This window comes from Megalops cyprinoides, chromosome 4 (genome assembly GCF_013368585.1).
Source record: "Megalops cyprinoides isolate fMegCyp1 chromosome 4, fMegCyp1.pri, whole genome shotgun sequence".
NCBI lineage: Eukaryota > Metazoa > Chordata > Actinopteri > Elopiformes > Megalopidae > Megalops > Megalops cyprinoides.
The window spans coordinates 30,272,756-30,291,964 of NC_050586.1; the positions used below are offsets into that span (position 1 = coordinate 30,272,756).

The following is a 19,209-nucleotide window of genomic DNA, read 5'->3' on the forward strand; positions in this document are numbered from 1 at the left end:
TCATGTAAACACAAACAGGCATAGATCCACTCTCACATACACACACGCACACGCGCACACACACAGAAACAAACATAGGACAGCAGTGGCCAGCAGTGTGGCACAAAGATAAGGATCAGGGCTTCATTCCATTTTCAGGAAGGCAATTGCATTTATACCTGTGAGCCAGGCACTTAACCCCCATTGTTTCAGCAAAATATCCAGCTGTACAAATGGATTATATGTAAGCATGTAAACCAGGTAACTCTGGATAAGAATCTAATAAGCAAAGAATGTAATGCGCACTCACACACACACACAAATACAGATACCTTCCAAACAGACACCCACTGATGCAAGCATCTGCCCAGGTACATTATTCCACAGTCGCACTCTTTCCATGCAGGTGTGGAGCTGTAGGGTAGGCTCAGATACAGCCAGGCAGGGGCATCTCTCAGCACTGCGTGCCCGTATGGGCAGACGGCCTCCCGGACTCCGCCGCTATAGGAGGAGCTTAAACATTCCCCCCCTGCAGCTCTTCTTCCATCATTATGAAGAGCACACATCAAACTTAAAGAGCGTTTAGGGAACCAATATATGAAAAAACAAATGAAGTGTAGAGTTATCATTAAGTATGTATGTCATGTTTACAGGAGGAAGTCATTCATTATCTCCACAAAATTTCCCCATGCAAGGAAAGCGTTAAGTGTGACGCTTCCAGCACACACAAAGTCAGTGGGCCTTACAGGGCTGTTTCAGCTGGCCTCTCTAAACAGACGCTTGCTCTGGATCTTTTCTCCTTCATGGAGCCTCCTTTGTTGATGAACCAGCGGGGCTGCCATCCTGTCACACCCCTTTCTGCTGCAGCTTTGCATGCTGGGTGGTTTTGGTATCCTTCTTTTAAGGCTGCTGGGAACTTCCTCTCTTTTTGTGGTCTCTCTTGTCACTGCTCATTGACTTAATATCCCCTGGGCCTGAATCTTGTTACATAATTTCTTGTCACCTCTTTTTCTCTCCTTTTTGCATGGACTGGGATGAAGTGTGTGCGTCTCCTTTCTTTGTGCCCAAAGTCCTACTTATGTCATAGGTGGATAATGTCTCGCTTTAGCTATTTTTGTTTAGCACGTAACACACTGCACCCCACCCCACCAAAAGGACATTTGCAAGATGTAGATTCAATAGCTCAGACAGAAACTAGGCATAGCTTTTCTTTGTAGTTGAACCTATGTTTCTGATATTCATTGCTTCCAGAGGGGATAATGACTGTGTGTCTGAGCTCTTTCATTGTGGTTCTCTAGGGTCTGTGCATGCATAATTAATGGAGGCAGCATGATAATCCCAGACATTGATATGATTTAAAACACATATTGCAGGATCCAAATTGACTTGATGAAATTTTATTGGCCTTTTGTTGTAACATTAGTTTGCTGAGGCATTTGGCAGTGTGTTGTCTGTGTGCTAATAAAATGGTTCTGGAATTTAAGAGCACCCAGCATTTGGCAAGTGCAGCAAACCATTCCAGTCAGTTAATGTGTGTATGACTGCCAAACATTTGGGTGCGTTAGTGTGTCCTATGCGGTAATGTGGCACACGCTCAGCCAGGAGTCATGGCCTACATTTCCTTTGATCCAGCCAACCTCGGGCCTGTCCGATCAAAGTAAAGCACCTTTTACTCTTACATTTACTCAATAGGGCGCCTCTCTTCTTCTGAATGACTTCCAGCGTCAGGGACATTAGTGTATATGAGTAGTCTACAGCGCATAACTCAGCTGAGATGACCAAGGTGCTGCAGTAAAGAGATGTATGAGGAGGTACACAGACAAGGAAGCCTGAGTAAGCTAACAACAAAAGGCTCAAAGGGCATAGACCAGTATTACAAGAAAAGCCTCATAAACTACATGATCCATGCGTTTGTGCTGGGAAGAGTTAGTGTGAGAGACAGAATACAGTCTTTTTTCCCCTCCACCCCCCACCCCCCACCCCCCGAGGATGTGTTTATTTGGAAATGAACAACTTAACAGTTCAAATATTTTCCAAAAACAAAAATTAACAATTGAGTCATTTCTGTCCCCCAGTGAGCCTCCCCCCTGGGTCTCCAGCCTGCTGCCCTCGATTGCTGTGAACCAGCCCAGACTGTGGGTGCTAAAAAGTGTCCAGTGAAACTGTTAGGGCTAAGAAGAAGCTCTACGGCTGGGTTTTGGAAGCAGTTTCCTCTCGCGTCTTGACCCGCCACCATCTTCTCTATCCCTATTCCTACTACGCAGGGAGACGGCAAGCGAGCCATGATCATCACCGGGCCCAACATGGGCGGGAAGAGCTCCTACATCCGACAGGTGGCGCTGGTGGCGGTCATGGCCCAGCTGGGGTCCTTCGTCCCCGCGCAAGAGGCCATGGTGGGCATCGTGGACGGCATCTACACCAGGTACTGTGCGGCTTTGCTCCCTCTGTGTGTCATATACAGCCTTGTTTTCATGTCACATGACCTAGGGAGGTAGTTGGTGACCTCAGCTTAACCGTGCCTCTTTTGAGGTTCTGTAACTAAAAGTTCCTTAGAAGGTGTTCTGGAAGTGGTCAGACTGTGATCGGTTGTGATATGGTTGGAGTGGGGAAAAAACGTCAGAGTGTATTTTGTCTGTCTGGTCCTTCTTTGATTTCCGTCACTTGGCAAACCTCTTCTCCTCTCCGTCGCCTGTGGCAGGATGGCAAGTGATTGCGATTACGCACAGCAGGTAAACCGGGGATTCTGGGTAAAGGGCGATGGAGTGGGCGTGTGGAGATGAACTCCTCTCACTTTCCAGACGATCGCCTCAGACTCCTCCTGGCAATTGTCCCCGCGGCGGCGGCGCATTGCTAGACAAAAGATGGCTGGGGTCAGGAGAACTGTGACCATGACAACACCGTGGAAACGCAGCAGGCTTTCGCAGTCCCTTCAGGGGAGGACAGAGGAGGAGGAAAAGGCCGATAAATCCATCGCCACAGTTATGCCTCTCTGACACGAAGTAATCTCTCAGCGTTCGTCATCTTGGGTTGGCCGTTTGGGCATATCCCACAAGGGGGTGCTACTACTTTTCATCAGTGTGTTCGAGCAAAAAAAAAAAACAAAAACAACAATGCACTTTTCACCAGTTCCCTGTGGGGCGGGGTGTTTGAAACGCCACAGAAACAGAAATCAGACACAGAAGAGTGTGGGAACGTATAGGAGTAGTAACTAATTATCACTGATCAGGGATCTGTGGATGCGACACCTGCTGCTGTGTCGGACTGCTATGCCGTCGCCAGGGCTTTTACGTTTGGTCGTTCCTTCCAAAACCGCGCAACGTTCAGGGGAGGTCACGAGTTTAAGCTGTCTGTCCCCTGCAATAAAACAAACCCCTGGAAAGGGCGGGTTTCCTCCTTGGCACGGAGCTAAACGCAGGTGCTCTGATCTGGCTGAGGATCCTCTTGGATCATGCTGTGCAATAGCACCCGAGACACAACATGTCAATCCACTGGGTGGAGCCGCGCCAAGCTGACCTGTTTACTTTCAAACCGCGTGGCCGTTTCAGTGCGGCCACTTCGTCTTTAGAGAATGAGCTTTCTCTTAGAGAATGAGCAAAAAAGCCAATACCTAAAGTGCAGTTAAAAATCATGATCAGACTGTGATTAACAGAGCTGGAATCTAAAACTCACACAAAGGTAATATTTCATGTGTATCAAAGCAAAATATGTGCTTACGTGTTTCAGAGTAGTTTTTATGCAAGGCAAAACCTTTTACAAAGAGGAAGGATAAATATTCAAACAGCACTCTGCTGAAGCCACAGTAATTAATCAGAAAGAACGGGGTTCTTCGATTGGCCTTTAATTTATGATATTAGCATTTACAGGTCGGCACTTAGCCGATGTTCTTACTCACAGCGACTTACAAAACAAGGGCGCAGAAGTGCATTTAATGAAGTCCAAAGCATGATGACACATTAAGGCTGAAGTGTTTTATAACGCTGCGCGGTGAGCAGTCTGCCTCCTCCAAGGTATGGTTTGTCAAGGCTGGACATCGCTGTAGACGAGTGTCGGATTATCGCGGCTCCTGGCAGTGGCGCTGCCTTGAGAAGCGCTCTGTTTTGTCTCAGGGGCCTGACATGACTGTGAAGCCTGTCAGCTGTTCTCCTCCCCAGCCCTCCCTCCCCGGAGCATGGCGTCGAGCCGGCGCTTTAATGGTAGTGCTTGATTAAGGTTAACCACGCCCCAGCGTGGGGGGGAAGTTGTCCCACACACAGGGGCCATGGTACCTCTGGGTTCAATTCCCTGCTGGAGCACTGCTATCGTACCCTTTGGCAAGGCACTTAACCCACAATTGCCTCAGTAAATATCCAGCTGTATAAATGGCTACAATTGTAATCTATGCAAGTCTGGATAAGAGTGTGTGCTCAATGACAATAATGTAATGTAATGTACTATACTGTTGAATTTTAAATAGTGTGGCCAACATATAGCAGTGTGAGCCATGGTTGTTATTGCAATAAGGTTAACTTGCTGATTGGAGGCTGCCTATCAGTGGCTACTACACTGCGAGCTAAGCAGCTGTAAATAAGACCCAGGATGGCCCTGACAGCTTTGGATCAGCAGTGCTGTTTCCGTCCCCACCTTGTGTGAGGCGCCATAGAGTGCGGGGTGGGAATCATAGTGACAGTTGAGCTCTGCCATTTTCCAAGAGGTGTCGGTGGTCTTCCCTCGCCACGGCCCACGCGGCGCCGAGCCGAGGATTCTCCAGTGAGTCAGTATCTCGCATGCACCGGCCAGCCCGTCACTCCTCTCACCGCGCTCCCACCTGCCAAACTCTCGCTACCGTGCGCCGGTCGCCTTTTTCCGTTTACTCGGCCCGCTCACTTTGTTCCTGTGTGGAGAGATACGTAGATTAAAAAAAACAACAATAAACACAACAAACAGATTGGCAGGCTCATCCAATGAGGTCCTTTTTACAGACTTAAGGGTTGAGTGGGCGACTATTTTTAGGAGTGACAGACACGCTAATCTCCTTCCCATAATCCCTTTGTGTGGCCTCTATGGCCATAAGAAAGGGCCATGATAAAGTCATTTCCACAGGCGCCATTATGGTGTTTTTTTTGTATCATGTTTGATTGTGTTCTTAAATAATGTGCTTTTACCGTTTAACAGTGTTCCCTTCCTGAGGCGGGGAGGGGAGGGGAGGGCAGGGAAGGGGAGGGCTGGAGCATTTGCTGATTACATACTGTGTTGTGTATACCGCCTGTCTTTCTGTCTGCCCTGTCCTCGCTCTGACTCTTCAGCGTTTACTCAAACATTACTCAACCTTGTTTTTCTGTTCAACAGAATTTACATTTACATATAACGTGTTTTGTCACAGGGCAGAGTCACAGAGCAACTTACAAAGACCAGGTACAGAGTATGTTTAACAAAGTGTTGTGAAAGATGGTACATACAGGACACAAGTGTTTGTAATGTGACAGCCCCTCACAGTTTTGTGATAGCTAGTGCGTACAAACATAAGTGCGTTCGATTCAAGTGCAGTGCAATATATATATTTTTTTACAGTGCAAACAAATACATTCATTTTTTCAGATATTGTTATTGAAATGGATATTATGTAGCCCTGTCATATTCTCTAATAACAGTATAATTCCCATAATAATTTTTCTCCTTTACTACCATACTATAGTTTAGTAGTTTGGTTAATGATCCTGTAGTCATGAAGCATAATAATGTTTTATTTTTTTTTCCCCATAAACGGCGTTCATTCTCACAGTATAACAGCTTTGTTTTATGCGATTCAGTGGCGCTGATTTTATTGCGCTGATTTTACTGCTGACTACATGCGAGCGCAATGTATGCGCCATGTAACAACATGCTTACACACTGCATTTTCGCTAATTGCAAACAGCTGCTGTTTAGTGCTTTCTTTTACATTTTTTTAAGCATGTTTTTGTGCCTTTGATGTAGAGTAAGGCACCGATCAGCACAATTTGGCAATTTTGTTGCGCTGGCGTCGGTGGGGGTGAGTGAAGCCTCGCTATGTCTAGCGCACACCCATTGGATGGGGCCTCCCCATTCCTGCTAATTCATTCTGCACGAGAGCAGTTAGGGAAAATCAGGCAGCGTATTGTAATGCTATGTGTAATTACATTGCGGTCGGTCACCCGCTTTCCATGTCCCAAGCAGAAACAGAGTATGTGATTTTTGCCTGCTGAGTGGACACTTGAGTAACATCCACCATGTCTGCCAGTCACGCTCGTGTGATGAGATGATGAGAGATGATGAGGAGAGGGAAGAGGCAGGGTGGAATGAGGGGAAGTGCCTTTACCGTTGCTCCCACCATCCCTCCCTCTGTCCAGACGCAGTATTCATCCGCTGTTTGTGTCAGATGTTAATTGCTTTCCATCCCGTGAGCTGCGTTGGTTACTCCTAATTAAGGGGTAAAGATGAAGCAATAACGAGAGGCAATTAAAGGCAAACTTGAACCCTGCTGCATCTCCCATTGGTTCACCACTGATAGAAAGGGCGGGGGGGGGGGGGGGGGGGGGGGTGGTGGACTGGAAGCACTCTAATTGCATTAATGTAGTGGTGGGGGTCAATCGGTGGCCTTACTTCATTTTGTGAAACACACAGCGATCGTGAAATCACGCGTCTTTTCCACCTGTTGAAATATCTGTGATGTGGCTGAGAATATGGCTGAAAGGTTTTCTGTAGTCATGTCTTGAAGTTGGATGTTGATGTTGCTGGGTGTACGGTTGAGGCGGTTTGTTTCTCAGAAATTCTGTTTTCAGCATTTAGGCCTGGATTCGATCGAGAGTTTTCCTTCAGTTTGATTTTTATTGTTGCTGATTAAAAGTAATACTTGCATATTGTCAGTGTTATGAATAAAAGGCTGATTGAATCCAAGCCTTCATTTAAACAAAAGGTGATCTAATGTGTTATCAAAATTGAATAATGTAATGCAAAAGTAGTAGCTATAACAATGAATGAGCTATCCAGGTTTGGTTGTGAACAAATGTATGTATTCTACAAGTGTTTTCTTCATAGGAAAGCGCTTGAAAAAAAATTGAGAGAATTGGTACATCTGTGTGTGTGTGTGTGTGTGTGTTGTCACGACCTGCTTGGTCTTATTCTCACACATTAGCACCTAGATACAAAGCTATTTCAGGCCCAGGGATGACGTGGGATATTCTCGCCTTCTGAAAGTTCACCTCAGCAATTCGATCCATCCGCGGCTGCCAATTGTTGGCTATTCATTGCTGATGTTTTTTTGTTTGTGTTTTTGGATTCTGAACAAGGTTACAGAGCCATTTTCCCCCTTCCTCGGGTTGTTATGGAAACAGGAAATGAGGTGGAATGCAGGAATATTTACCAAAAGGCCACTAAGCTGAGATTTCAGTAATTTGATTGCGTTGCGTCATCAATCGCGTTCGAAAACCGCCGCTCCATCTTGTCGCTGTCCTTCTCTCGGTCTTGTCGTGTTCAGTTTATCCTTTTTTCCAAAATTATTCTGTAAGGGTTGAAAAAAACCTATCCCTGGACCCAGACTTACCTCTCCAAATTCTGCATGAGGATATTGAGGTATGAGTCAGGCTGGAGGAGACTAAAGGGGAGTTTGTGTTGAGTAGAGGTACTTGAAGACAGCCAATCAGAACTCCTCGGTTAACGTCACATCATCAGATTATATTTGGCTGAATGTGAGTGCCTCAGACTGTTGCCAGTGAAGCATTGTGGCAGACGCCGCGGTTGTTCCTTATGCTGTTGCAAACACTCGGTACGTACTGTACCTGTTGCACAGCCAGTATTTTTTCCCTCCTTTGGCTTGCGATGCTGAGCACGGCTCATTCAATGCTGAACTTGCGGTCCCCGGCGAACTGAAGAACACAGCTGCGTTAGAAAACAAAGCAGGAATGGGGCACATCTTAGTAGCGGGTTAGAGAAGTTCTGTCACGCTGAGTGCAAGGACCGGGTTTTATGTGTTGATTTATTTATTTATTTATTCGATCGGTTCCAGGTGTAAAGGGTCCAAAGACTCTGCTCGGGGTACAAACTCCCGCTTCCAAAGCAAATGACTTGCGATGGGCACCCTTCCCGCAGTGGAAAACCAGGCTCCAAAAATTCCCATAAATATATTTACAGCTCGGCCGTGGTCCCAAAAAGCACAAGATATTAACCTAAATAAGAAAAAGAAGCTCACAGAGAAAGGGAAAATGGAATGCAGCTCCACCCCCACTATTAAAAAGCAATGTGTGCTGATATATGGAGAAATATTTACCTAAAAATGCCCAAAGGAAGATGTTTCAGTATAGATCGTGTATATGGCACATCAAAATAGATCACCGTATGCGTGTGAGTTTTTTCATGTACATTTTTTAAGAATATATGTAGAATATATGTAAATGTATGGGGTGTTCAGTGTTCTATTCTATGATACCTGAAGGAGGCAAAAAATGCATACATTTTTACAAATTTTCTTAATCATGTAAATTGTTAGATATAGTAAAAAATGTCCGCTCCTTATTGAGGATTTTGAATGTTTAAATATACCTACTTTTTTGTGAGGGACAGAAGCATTGGCAGTTTTGAAATACTGACTGCAGCACCACTGCCGCTCCCCCTCCCCCCTCCAGCTGTGGTTTATTAATCCCGTCTCTGTGGAGCAAGGACCATTTCCCGCCAGCATGCCCGATTCTGTCCAGGAGGCAGCTGTTTTTCAGCACCAAGCGGAGGGATTTTTACTCTCTGCCCCTGGAAGGTAAGGGGAGCAGTTATGGGCCACCTAGAGCAGAGTGCCCCCTTCAGGCTGAAGCAGATGGCTTGCATGGGTTCACAGCCTCCATGATTAGGGCAGAGTGTCTCAAAGAAACAGAGCACCAAAATTGTGGTATTGATAAAAAAGGAACACTCCTGTCTTTGTGACTGCCATCAGTTGGCCCAGTTCTGGAGTGCTGTGCTCTCCTCTCAGGCTGTCATTTATGGCCCAGATCTAATGCGGCTGAGCTCTCCTCAGGGGACCGAGGGGACGAGGCCGCGGCCTCTGAAGATGCGTGCCGCATCTGATACCGTCTTCATTCAGACAGCTTCAGATGATCACAGCGTTATTGTCACAGCAAAATTAGCAAGCCAATAATTTTTTTTTTCCTAATGAAATACGACTCATTAAACCTTGTGAATGGAAATGAAATGCTGTTAGTGCGCCTCAGTGCACTTTGAATACATTTCAGTAATTGCTTGTGGAGAGTGTGGCTGATCCACCAGAAGATCCCACTGTGCGTTTGGGTCCGGGAAGCATTTGCATCACCTGTTCCATATACAGGGCAGGCAGTTGATTGGTCATCTGATATTTTTTCATATTATTCCAGACACTAATGGTCATGTTGGCTCTACTTGGAAGAAGCAGCCCTAGAAAGATAACTGTCCTGCACTGACTGACTGGCTGATTGACTAACTGATTGACTGACCGACTGACTGACTGATTGATTCACTGGCTTTACTGCCATGTCAAGAGATCAGCTATTGCAGTAACAAGATTTTACCACTAGAGGCACTCAAGGGCAAAAAGGGCAGCAAAGAAGGCACAGGAACAGTTACATTGTGTCCCATTGTTTTCATTGCACCCACAGGTTCAGAAACACAGACCCAGGGACAGGACAAAATACTCCTTCAGTTGGGAATAATTTAGACTTCTGCACTGTGGCGTAAACCCCACCTGATGTCACGGGCATTGTGTGTGTGCGTGGAGGAAGGGGGTGGGGGGAAGCACCACAGTATACCCACTACTGCAAACTAGACTACACCACTGTCTATTACATTTCTAAATGTTTGTTAGTTTTAAGTTAAAGATGTTATACACTTTCAAACCTTCTTCATGATTATAATTTTTGATAATTTTAGATGCCACTATCAAGTAAAGAAAAATCAGCACGACACAGGGAGTGCATTAAAAATGATCCGGCTGCAAGAGAAGCATATCTTGCAAAAAAGAAAGAGAGGTAATACATATTGATAAACTACACTATATGGCCAAAAGTATGTGGACACCACTCCTAATTATTGAGTTCAGGTGTTTCAGCCACACCGATTGTTAACAGGTGCATAAAATCAAGCACATAGCCATGCAATCTCCATAGTCAAACCTTGGAAGTCTTGTAAGTTGGAATGGGTCATACTGGAGAGCTCAGTGACTTTAAACGTAGCACTGTCATAAGATGCCATCTTTGCCACAAGTCAGTTTGCGAAATATCTGCCCTGCTAGATCTGCCCTGATCAACTGTAAGTGCTATTATTATCAAATGGAAGCATCTAGGAGCAACAGCTCAGCCACAAAGTTTGGTGGAAGAGGGATAATGGTGTGGGGCTGTTTTTCAGGGTTTGGGCTAGGCACCTTAGTTCCAGTGAAGGGTAACATTAATGCTACAGCATACAAAGACATTTTAGACAATTGTATGCTTACAACTTTGTGGCAACAGTTTGGGGAAGGCCCTTTCCTGTTGCAGCATTACTGTGCCCCAGTGCACAAAGCAACATCCATAAAGACATAGTCTGATGAGTTTGGTATGGAGGAACTCCAGTGGCCTGCACAGAGCCCTGACCTCAACCCTATTGAACACCTTTGGGATGAATTAGAATGCTGATTGCGAGCCAGGCCTTCTCGTCCAACATCAGTGCCTGAGCTCACGAATGCCCTTTTGGTTGAGTGGGCACAAATTCCCACAGACACACTCCAAAATCTTGTGGAAAGCCTTCCCAGAAGAGTGGAGGCTGTTATAGCTGCAAAGGGGGGAAGGGGCAACTCCATATTAATGCCCATGGTTTTGGAATGGGATGTCCAATAAGCTCATATGGTTGTGGTGGTCAGGTGTCCACATACTTTTTGCCATATAGTGTATAATGCAAGTCTGGATAACAGTTTATTTTGCGGTTATTACTTTTATACAGTAGTCAGACCTTTCAGATTTTTAAATTTTTAATTTCTTTTTAAGTGTATCAAACTAAAACATGACTTTGTTGTTGTCCGTCACAGTCCATTACAGTGTATCTAATCAATCTATTGCGCTGTAGCCTTTTCCAGTTGCTGTGTACCGAATGTGATCTCATATGATGTATCCTGTTTTTGATCAATTTACGCCTTTTACTTCAACAGAGATTGTTGACTAAAACACTTTTTTGTATTTGAAATAAGAATGCAATTGTTCAGCATATTTCCTGTCATTACTAATGTTGTCAGGTGGTGCGACCAGGTACAATATTCATTTAAACCAATAAATAATAAGTTAAAGTGAACAAATGGTTGATAACTATGATGTGAGTAGCTATTGTACTGAATGCATACATTTGTATTATTTGTATAATTATTTTTCTGTCTTTAAATGTAAAATCGGATGCTAAAGATACTAAATAACTGGCCACTAGAATGCAGTAATCTTAAATTATTGTAAATACAAAACACAACCACAAAATAATAATGTGTTAGGCACTGTAGACACTCTAAGGGATACTTGCCAAAGATTTCACTTAGAATAAATAGTAGGAATATATATTTACAAATATTTGGTTGTGCCACCTGACTTTTTTTGGGTGGTGAAGTTAAAAATACAGTCAAAAAATGAATCTAAACACTTTGAAATGTTATTTAACAAATGAGACTTGTTTAAACGCAGACTCAAAAATATGCATTACATCCATTTTTAAAATACCTTTTTAGAAGCCTTATTTGTCATTGACCCGCATACAGTGTAAATGTCAGAGATTATTTTGCTCTTTGTAAAGTTAAAATTTTAGGGCGTTTACTCTCGATTGGATTCAGCTGTATGTCACTGTAGTGTAGCATTTACAGGTTAAATCAGTTTCTTTTATTTTGTTACCTTTATAAACAAATGCAAAACATGTGGGAATGGTCGAAGCAGTACATTTGGTAACTCCATTTTTTATTGTTCCAGAGTGATACTGTAGTGAATGCAGACAGAAGAGAAAACTTAAACTCTCAAACGCCATTTGCTGTTTTATCAGCAGAGATAAAGGGGTGAAGTAAGGAGCAGTTTACCCATAATACTGTTGTTATAGTCTGGAACCAAAGCCCACTTACACAGTGTGACCCCAGAGCCAGAGAAGCCCTAGTATAGAACAAGACAAATGACTACATATTTATCGCACTCCTGGAGGAAGACATTACGGCACATCTGCCTTGTCTCTTGACTCTTATAAGAGCACTGTTTGTTAAACACGAACAAAGTAGTTACAAACTTTGTGAGGCATTGTAGGCCAAGCCAAAGGTAGTGGAAGCGAGTCTGTTGCCATGGTTTCTTGGAAGCCGACTTCTGTCTCTCTCCAACACTGGAGGAAATGAGGTGTGGGAAAAAAAGTGTGGAGCTGTATACCCACTGCCTCCCAAACTTCTGCTTCTCCTCATCACCTTGCAGTACCTATGGTGGGGACCATAATCAACAAGTATGAGGTACAGTCAAGCCTGGTTAACTGAAAAAGGGGCAGTTTGTATTGTCCTGACAGTAGATGTGCTTTTCTGCAACCCAGTATGTGCTTTAATGCAGCATTCATCTTTTCCAGTGAATACCTTATCCCTTTCTCATTTCAAAGAGATGAAACTTTGGGGAAATAAGTATTCATTTTATAACCTTTGCTTTGATTTAATTACTATGATTCATAGGTCTCTGGGTGTGCGAGGCAAAATTGAGATATAAAAACCTATCAAATCAGATTACCCAGAAGATGTTTTTTATCTTAGACTCAGGTTGTTTACTCACGATTTTATCTATCTACCTATATATGCAGCTACATATTGTTTAGCTTGTGCATGGCAAGATAATCTGTTGCTGTTGGAAGTTTGTAGCCCAAGAGCTTTAGGAGCTTTAGTGACGTTTGTACAGTTTAAAAGGTTCTGGTGCATTTATTCTTGTGCAGCCTGGCAGGGGAAAGTCATCAACATTTCATTACTACTACAGACTACTTTAACTTGAAAAAAGAATCATGACTACTACTGTATGATAAAATCTACATTTCAAGGAAGCCATGGGGTGTTTTCCAACAAAAAGCTATAGGTATCATAGCTATTATAGTGTCAGAACTATATATCTACATATATATATATAAGTATATATCTTCATTTATTCTGAGTCCTCTGGAAAATCATAACAAATATTCAAAGATCAAATCAAGGTTAAATATTTTGTTGGATGTATCGGACACAAACAGTGCACTTAGTGTTGATGGATAAACATCAGCATGTCCAACCAAACGCTTTCCCTGGGTTCTATTTCTGTTGTGTTTTCTAGGGAACAGCTCTATGTGCCTTTGAAGTGGTGATAATGATTCCTCAGCCCAGATGGAGTTTTCTGGCTCATCTGGCAACCATCAGGTCCTTAAACCTCGGCCAGCTCTATGGTGGGTTCATCCCAAACTGATTTCCAGGTTGTCTAATCAAGCAATTTAAATGAGCAATTACAAATGAAGAGGTGAGTTAATGACAACAAAGGAAAGGACTGGAAGAGATCTTCTTTGCAAACAGATGGAAATCTCAAAGAAGTTGTATGTGGGTGAGATGTGCGTGCGAGTGTCCGTGCCCGGCGGTGGCTAATTTCGCGATCAGGAGGGCTGGATGCTGCGCGTGGCCTGGAATGAACCGCGCAGAAGCGGCCTCAGCTGCCGCAGCCCCCCCGCGCCCCCCGCACTGTCTCTTTTATTGAGCTTCATCTTGGAGCGCACTGGAAGGTGGGTGATAAAGCACGCTCAAAGGCCGCAATATTTACAAGGTTAAGAAACCAACTGACAATTCGCCCTCTCCCCTGAGCCCCCGCTTAAATGACGCCCGGCAGAGATGGGTTTCGGAGATACAGAAAGGAATGCATTTTAAAGAGTGACCCCTGCTCTTGAAGGGTGGTGTCCTGCTCCATTTTGTGACTGGACTACTGTGTTGTTGGGACATCACTGATTCTTGCTACAAGTGAATAGGAGTGTCATCCTATTGTGACATCACAGCGGTTGTTTCGGATTTGCCGGCTGCAGAACTCCTCACCGCAACTGCATTGTGGAAAAACATGTTTTTTTTTTTTTTTGCAGCCCTAAAAATGTAATCCAGAAATATAAAAAAATGGTAATAGACACTCTGCATGACTGTAGGAGAAAATTAACCTTGGCCAAGTGTGATATGACCTACAAATGATTTTTCATCCTGCCCTTAGAGTCATTGACTTAATGTGTGTGTGGTTTGTTATGCTAAACACGTCCCCCAGGGGGTGCTCCCCTCCCACCACCCCAGAATGCCTACCAACATTTTTGAGAAAACTTTCTATACTGACATATATACAGGGCAAGGCGCCCTTGAAGATGGCAGCTAATTGCCCTGAACAGGTATGTAAATTGGGAAGCGGGCTGTCATGGCTGTGCGGTAGAACTGGTGTAACTGAGCCAGTGTGGAGTGCTGTTGGCCCCCATGCTGCGCTCCCTTTCATGTCCATATGCCACTGTCAGCTCCCTGACATAAGCTGGCAGCAGCCCCCCGGGAGAGAGCAGACCAACCGATGGGTCCTTGATCGTGTGGAGGTGGGCGCACAGTGCGCTCGACCCTCACAAGCTCATTCGTCCATTGATTCATTCATTTTATTTATTTTGTTGATTTATTTGTTCATTCATTTGTTCTGTCTTTCATTCATTCATTCATTCAGTCTTTCTTTCATGGTGCTGCTTGTCTGGGCTGTTTGAGCTCTTTCACGTCCATATAAGGCTCACAAAGTTGTCAGGCAACAGCGGGGCAGATAAGGACACAAGCCTCAGCTCTCAGATACTGTTGATATTCAGAAGGCAGAGGAGGGAGGCAGAGCTGTGGCTGAATGGATTTTACATCCTGTGGGTTTTCTAGGCGGCCATGTGTGCACTGTGCAGGTAGCAAAAAAGCAGTCTCAAAAAAATGTGCACTGTGGTCCATTCAGAGATGTCTTTCTGTTTAGTGACGGAATTGACATCGGTGTCAGTCAAATCGGTTCACATGGCAACCAGGTCCCAGATGCAGAACTGACAATCATGTGCCTAAACCCTTTCATGTGCGGGGAGTGGGGCTGTCTGTGATTTCCCTGTCATTTATAAAGGAGGAAGGTGTTCTGGGAAGGGGGCAGGTGTGACGATCTCAGGGGTGGCTCGCCGGCCGCTGACAGTAACGGCGTGGCCATGTGACATGCATGACGCCAACCCAGCGAGCTTCTCCATGATGGCTGGAGGTCACGGCATCTGTCTCTGTGGACAGCGGAGTAAAGATTTGCGCCCTGAGCAGATGGAGATCCCCTCCCCGGCAGGGTTTTCCATCCTTTGCCCTGTGGTTACATAACCGGATGAAGTGTATGATATCTGGTCTGCTGGTCCTCTCCAGGACTCCGAGCTCTGAGCTCCACATTCCCTTTCTGAAACGTGCAGCCATCACGGGTGGGTGGCTGATGGTGCATACAGCTGGTGGATGAGGGAGTGAGCTTCAGTAGTTAATGAATTCACTCAATTCACTCAGCTGCTTCTCGTCTAACCACACAACGAATTTTATCCTTTTTTTCAGACTTATATTTATTTTGAAAGGGTCACTTTTGTTCTTTTGTATTACACATAATAATAATTATAATAACAATAATAATAATAATAATAATAATTATTATTATTATTATTATTATTATTATCAAGGGTAACTTGGGTTTGGGAGACACTGAGTACAACAGAAGGTGCAGGACTGATGTTAGTACTTTTTTCTCAGTTTTTTCATAGGGTTTACAGTTTTGCGGTGGTCTCCCTCTCCTCTCCCGGTGGTCCGTAAAATTGCTAAATATCACAATCCTGCTTTTTATGAAAGGCTTTACGGTGGTGGGCTCCATCTGTATCCAGTGGAGACTGTGGTAATTTCCTCAGCAGAGCTCAGATGCAGGGGGAGATTAAGAGAGAGGGACCTCCTCAATGCTGCGGTGGAACCCCCCCCCGCCAGTCCACCCCGAACACCCACCCTCGCCCCTGCTAATAGGCGTCTGACATGCACGGGTATGCCCGTCATGGACACCGGCGGTTTGTATTTCCCGCTAATGAAAAGGGTGTGTGTGTGTGGGCATCTTCATGGATGGTGTATGGCTGAGGTTTAAAATTGAAAATGAATGTAATGTGTTTAAAATGGTGATCTTTTTTTTGTTTTTTATGTGTCAAATTTCAGTCATTTTGGCTCTGATGTTTTGACTGGTATATTTATTTGTAACAGTGCAGCCAAGTAAGTCAGAAGATTTTTCCATTTGTTGCCTTTTCTTAATTAAAAAAAAAATGTTTGATCAAAATGTCCTTGACCCAATCCAGACCTATGGAAATTAATTTGTTCAGATTTATTCAGTAGAAGAGCACAGCATTGTAACACAGCATTGTAATAAGTGATTAGGGAACCAAGCCTATAACCAGAAGGTTACTGGTTTGAATCCTGGATGGGACACTGCTATCATGGCCTTGATCAAGGTGCTTGTTCCACTGAACTCAGCTGCTGAGACATTTCTGTACAGGGATTCATGGTGAGATGGAAGCCACGTGTAGAATGTAGATTTAGAATGATTACACTTACGCTTGCCAATTGGGAATTACTGTGGATTGATTGCAGGCCTGGATCGACCACATTGGACTAGAGTGATTTTGCTTACACTAAGGGGTAATAGTTACAGGTTTTTCTCAGTAATGATGATTTTCTTGAAACCGACCCAAACGATTACCAATAGATCCATGTCACATCATCCTGTAATCACTTTCCTTGACTGATTGAACAGCATATGCTTACAGTCTGTAATCAATGTAGATATAAGCCTTTTGATGGCTAAAGGCCATGATTAATCAAGTGTTCAATCTGTTGCCACGGCAAAGAAATCGACCAGATGAGATCAACAGAACGCATATCAACTCATCTCCTTACAAAACAGTGCAGACTTAAAAAATTCTGGTCACAATCTCGTCCTGACCAATACCACTATTTCAAAGAAGTGAAACACTGCCAGTTATCATTGACAAACCACTTTATGAACCGATGAGTAATTCAGATTTATTGCAGTACCATTTGCTATCAGTTCAGTTCTTAGATCTGCTATAATTCTACAATGCCAGGTGACCATTACTTGTTCGAAATTGAACATTAGAACAGTTCAGCAATTCCCTGTATCACGGGAAACTGTAGCCATAAGGGACTCTACCTTTCTCTCTATTCTCTGATTGGTTACCTGTATGCGTGGTGTGTTAATGTCATAGTCTGTGTGTTTGTGTGCATGTAATACCTGATGATTTATTTCTGTAACATGCTCGGAGCGAGCGCATTCCGCTGTTGTCACTGGCGACGTGCAGCGAGGTGCAGTTTCGGCAGAGAGGAAAAGAGTTGCTAAGCTACCCCCGCAGCCAGAAAACGGCAATGCCTCATTGAGACTGCTGCACCCTGAGGTTGAGTGCATGCGTGTGTGTGTGTTTGTGTGTTTGTGTGTGTGTGTGCGCGTGTGCTAGAGAGAGCGCTCACTTACTGTATGTGTGCATGAGAGAGGCTTAGTTGTCATCAGCTGTATCATAATCATTACTGCATCTTTGGCGTAAATAACTGCAATTACGATAATGTTTGCGATAATACTTTAATGTGCTACAAATGAGGTTACACCAGGCCAGCATATTAATAACTTAATGTGGCCATAATATTTATGCACTCAGCCATTCATGCCTCATGCCAAGCCTGTAGTACAGGAAGAAGAGGACATAATAATTTAGCGTATTGTGGACATGATTACTTTTGGTAAACTGAACATACAGTAATCGTATCTGTAATATATTACCGTAGTTTTTCTGAGCTGCATTTTCGGTGTGTGTTGAGGCGTTGTACTGTCAGCCTCGTCTCATTCGGGACCCTCTATTAATTCCGTCTCTGCCCCACAGCGAAGAAACCACATTTGCATTTGTTTTAAATAAACAGCCACTTTATTTGCGCCGTTTGTCTTTTGAGGGGCTGTCAAAACAGTTTAATGTCACTTTTGACGACAGAGCGGCGGTGAAATTTGGCCTGGCTGAGAGTGGCTTTCAGACTCCGTCAGAGGGATTATCTGCCGCGCTCATTGTTGATTTTATGCCGCAGTGTAAACAAAGAGGAAGGCCGGTCTTTATCCTCGCGCCGGCCCTGTGTGGTATTAAACTGTCATTATTAAAATTTTAATGGCGTCCTTATCACGTCGGCGACAAAGCAAACGCGGGGCCCGCCGAGCGCACTTCCTCCTCTTCGTGGAGTTCACGTATTCATCAACTCCGGTTCCTGCCGACGCCCTGTGCAGACGCATTAGCAGCTTTGATTTTGCTTTTTGTCGCACTGCACAGGTGTAATGTCAGTCCGCAGGTAAATGCATAACACATGCACGCACCCACAGTGCTTGCATTCAACAGGTGTCCCTAAACCCTGCCCGCAGCTGCATGGCCAATCAAGTGCAGTAACTGCGACTTTTGTACGAGTTTCTACGAGTAGTGTGAATCCGCCCCGCTGAGCAGATGCAGATCATCAGGATATGCCAGGATTCTGCATCGCGCTGAATATTGTTGTTATTCAGCGCGCAGTGGGTTCCAGCTGTGAGCTCAAATCTCCTCTGAAAGAGATTAATTTTCCCAGTAAATTGTAATCTCTTGATTTGCAGCACTTACGAGCAGACATATTCCTGGCTCCAAAACACCGCTTTGTTACATCCAAATGTCTAAGATCCTTTTCACCACTGCCTGCGCTCACAACACCATGAATAAAAATCATGGAAAACCATCATTGCTTTTCTTTCAGCTCTAAAAGGGCACCGCAGGCAATTTATGTTTAAAAGAAAAAAAAAAACAAGATTAGAGAAAAGGCTTTTTTGTGACTTCTGGCCATAATCTAGCTCATTCAGAGCTGCTTTAAACCCATTGTAATTGTGCACATGAATAAGACAAAATAAAATTCCACATGTGTTCCCTTCCAGACCCCTCTCCTCTACGTTTGGGGTCCATGTTACTTGGAATACACTTGGAAAAGAGTTCTGGCACGCTGCAGTCTGCCTGGCCTGGGAGCAGCCCATCACCTAGAGTATGAGATTTGGGGAATTCATTCTCATTCTTGTCTGAAGATGATAATCTTTTGCAATTCTGCGAATGTAATTACGCTGCATTGATAGAGAGAATAACCGTAATGTAACTGATTTATTTAATCTACTGTTTACATTTTGGCTGATTACCACAAAATAATCTCTCTCC

At 44.2% G+C, this 19,209-nt stretch overlaps 1 protein-coding gene across 1 annotated transcript in view; it reads left to right on the forward strand.

The window, feature by feature from the left end:
* msh3 (mutS homolog 3 (E. coli)) overlaps window positions 1-19,209 on the forward strand; it is a 63,175-nt gene that overhangs the window by 32,621 nt on the left and 11,345 nt on the right. The window contains exon 20 of the mRNA XM_036526812.1: window positions 2,244-2,401. Within this exon, the coding sequence (XP_036382705.1) occupies window positions 2,244-2,401 (158 nt within the window). The remainder of the gene's footprint in view (window positions 1-2,243; window positions 2,402-19,209) is intronic.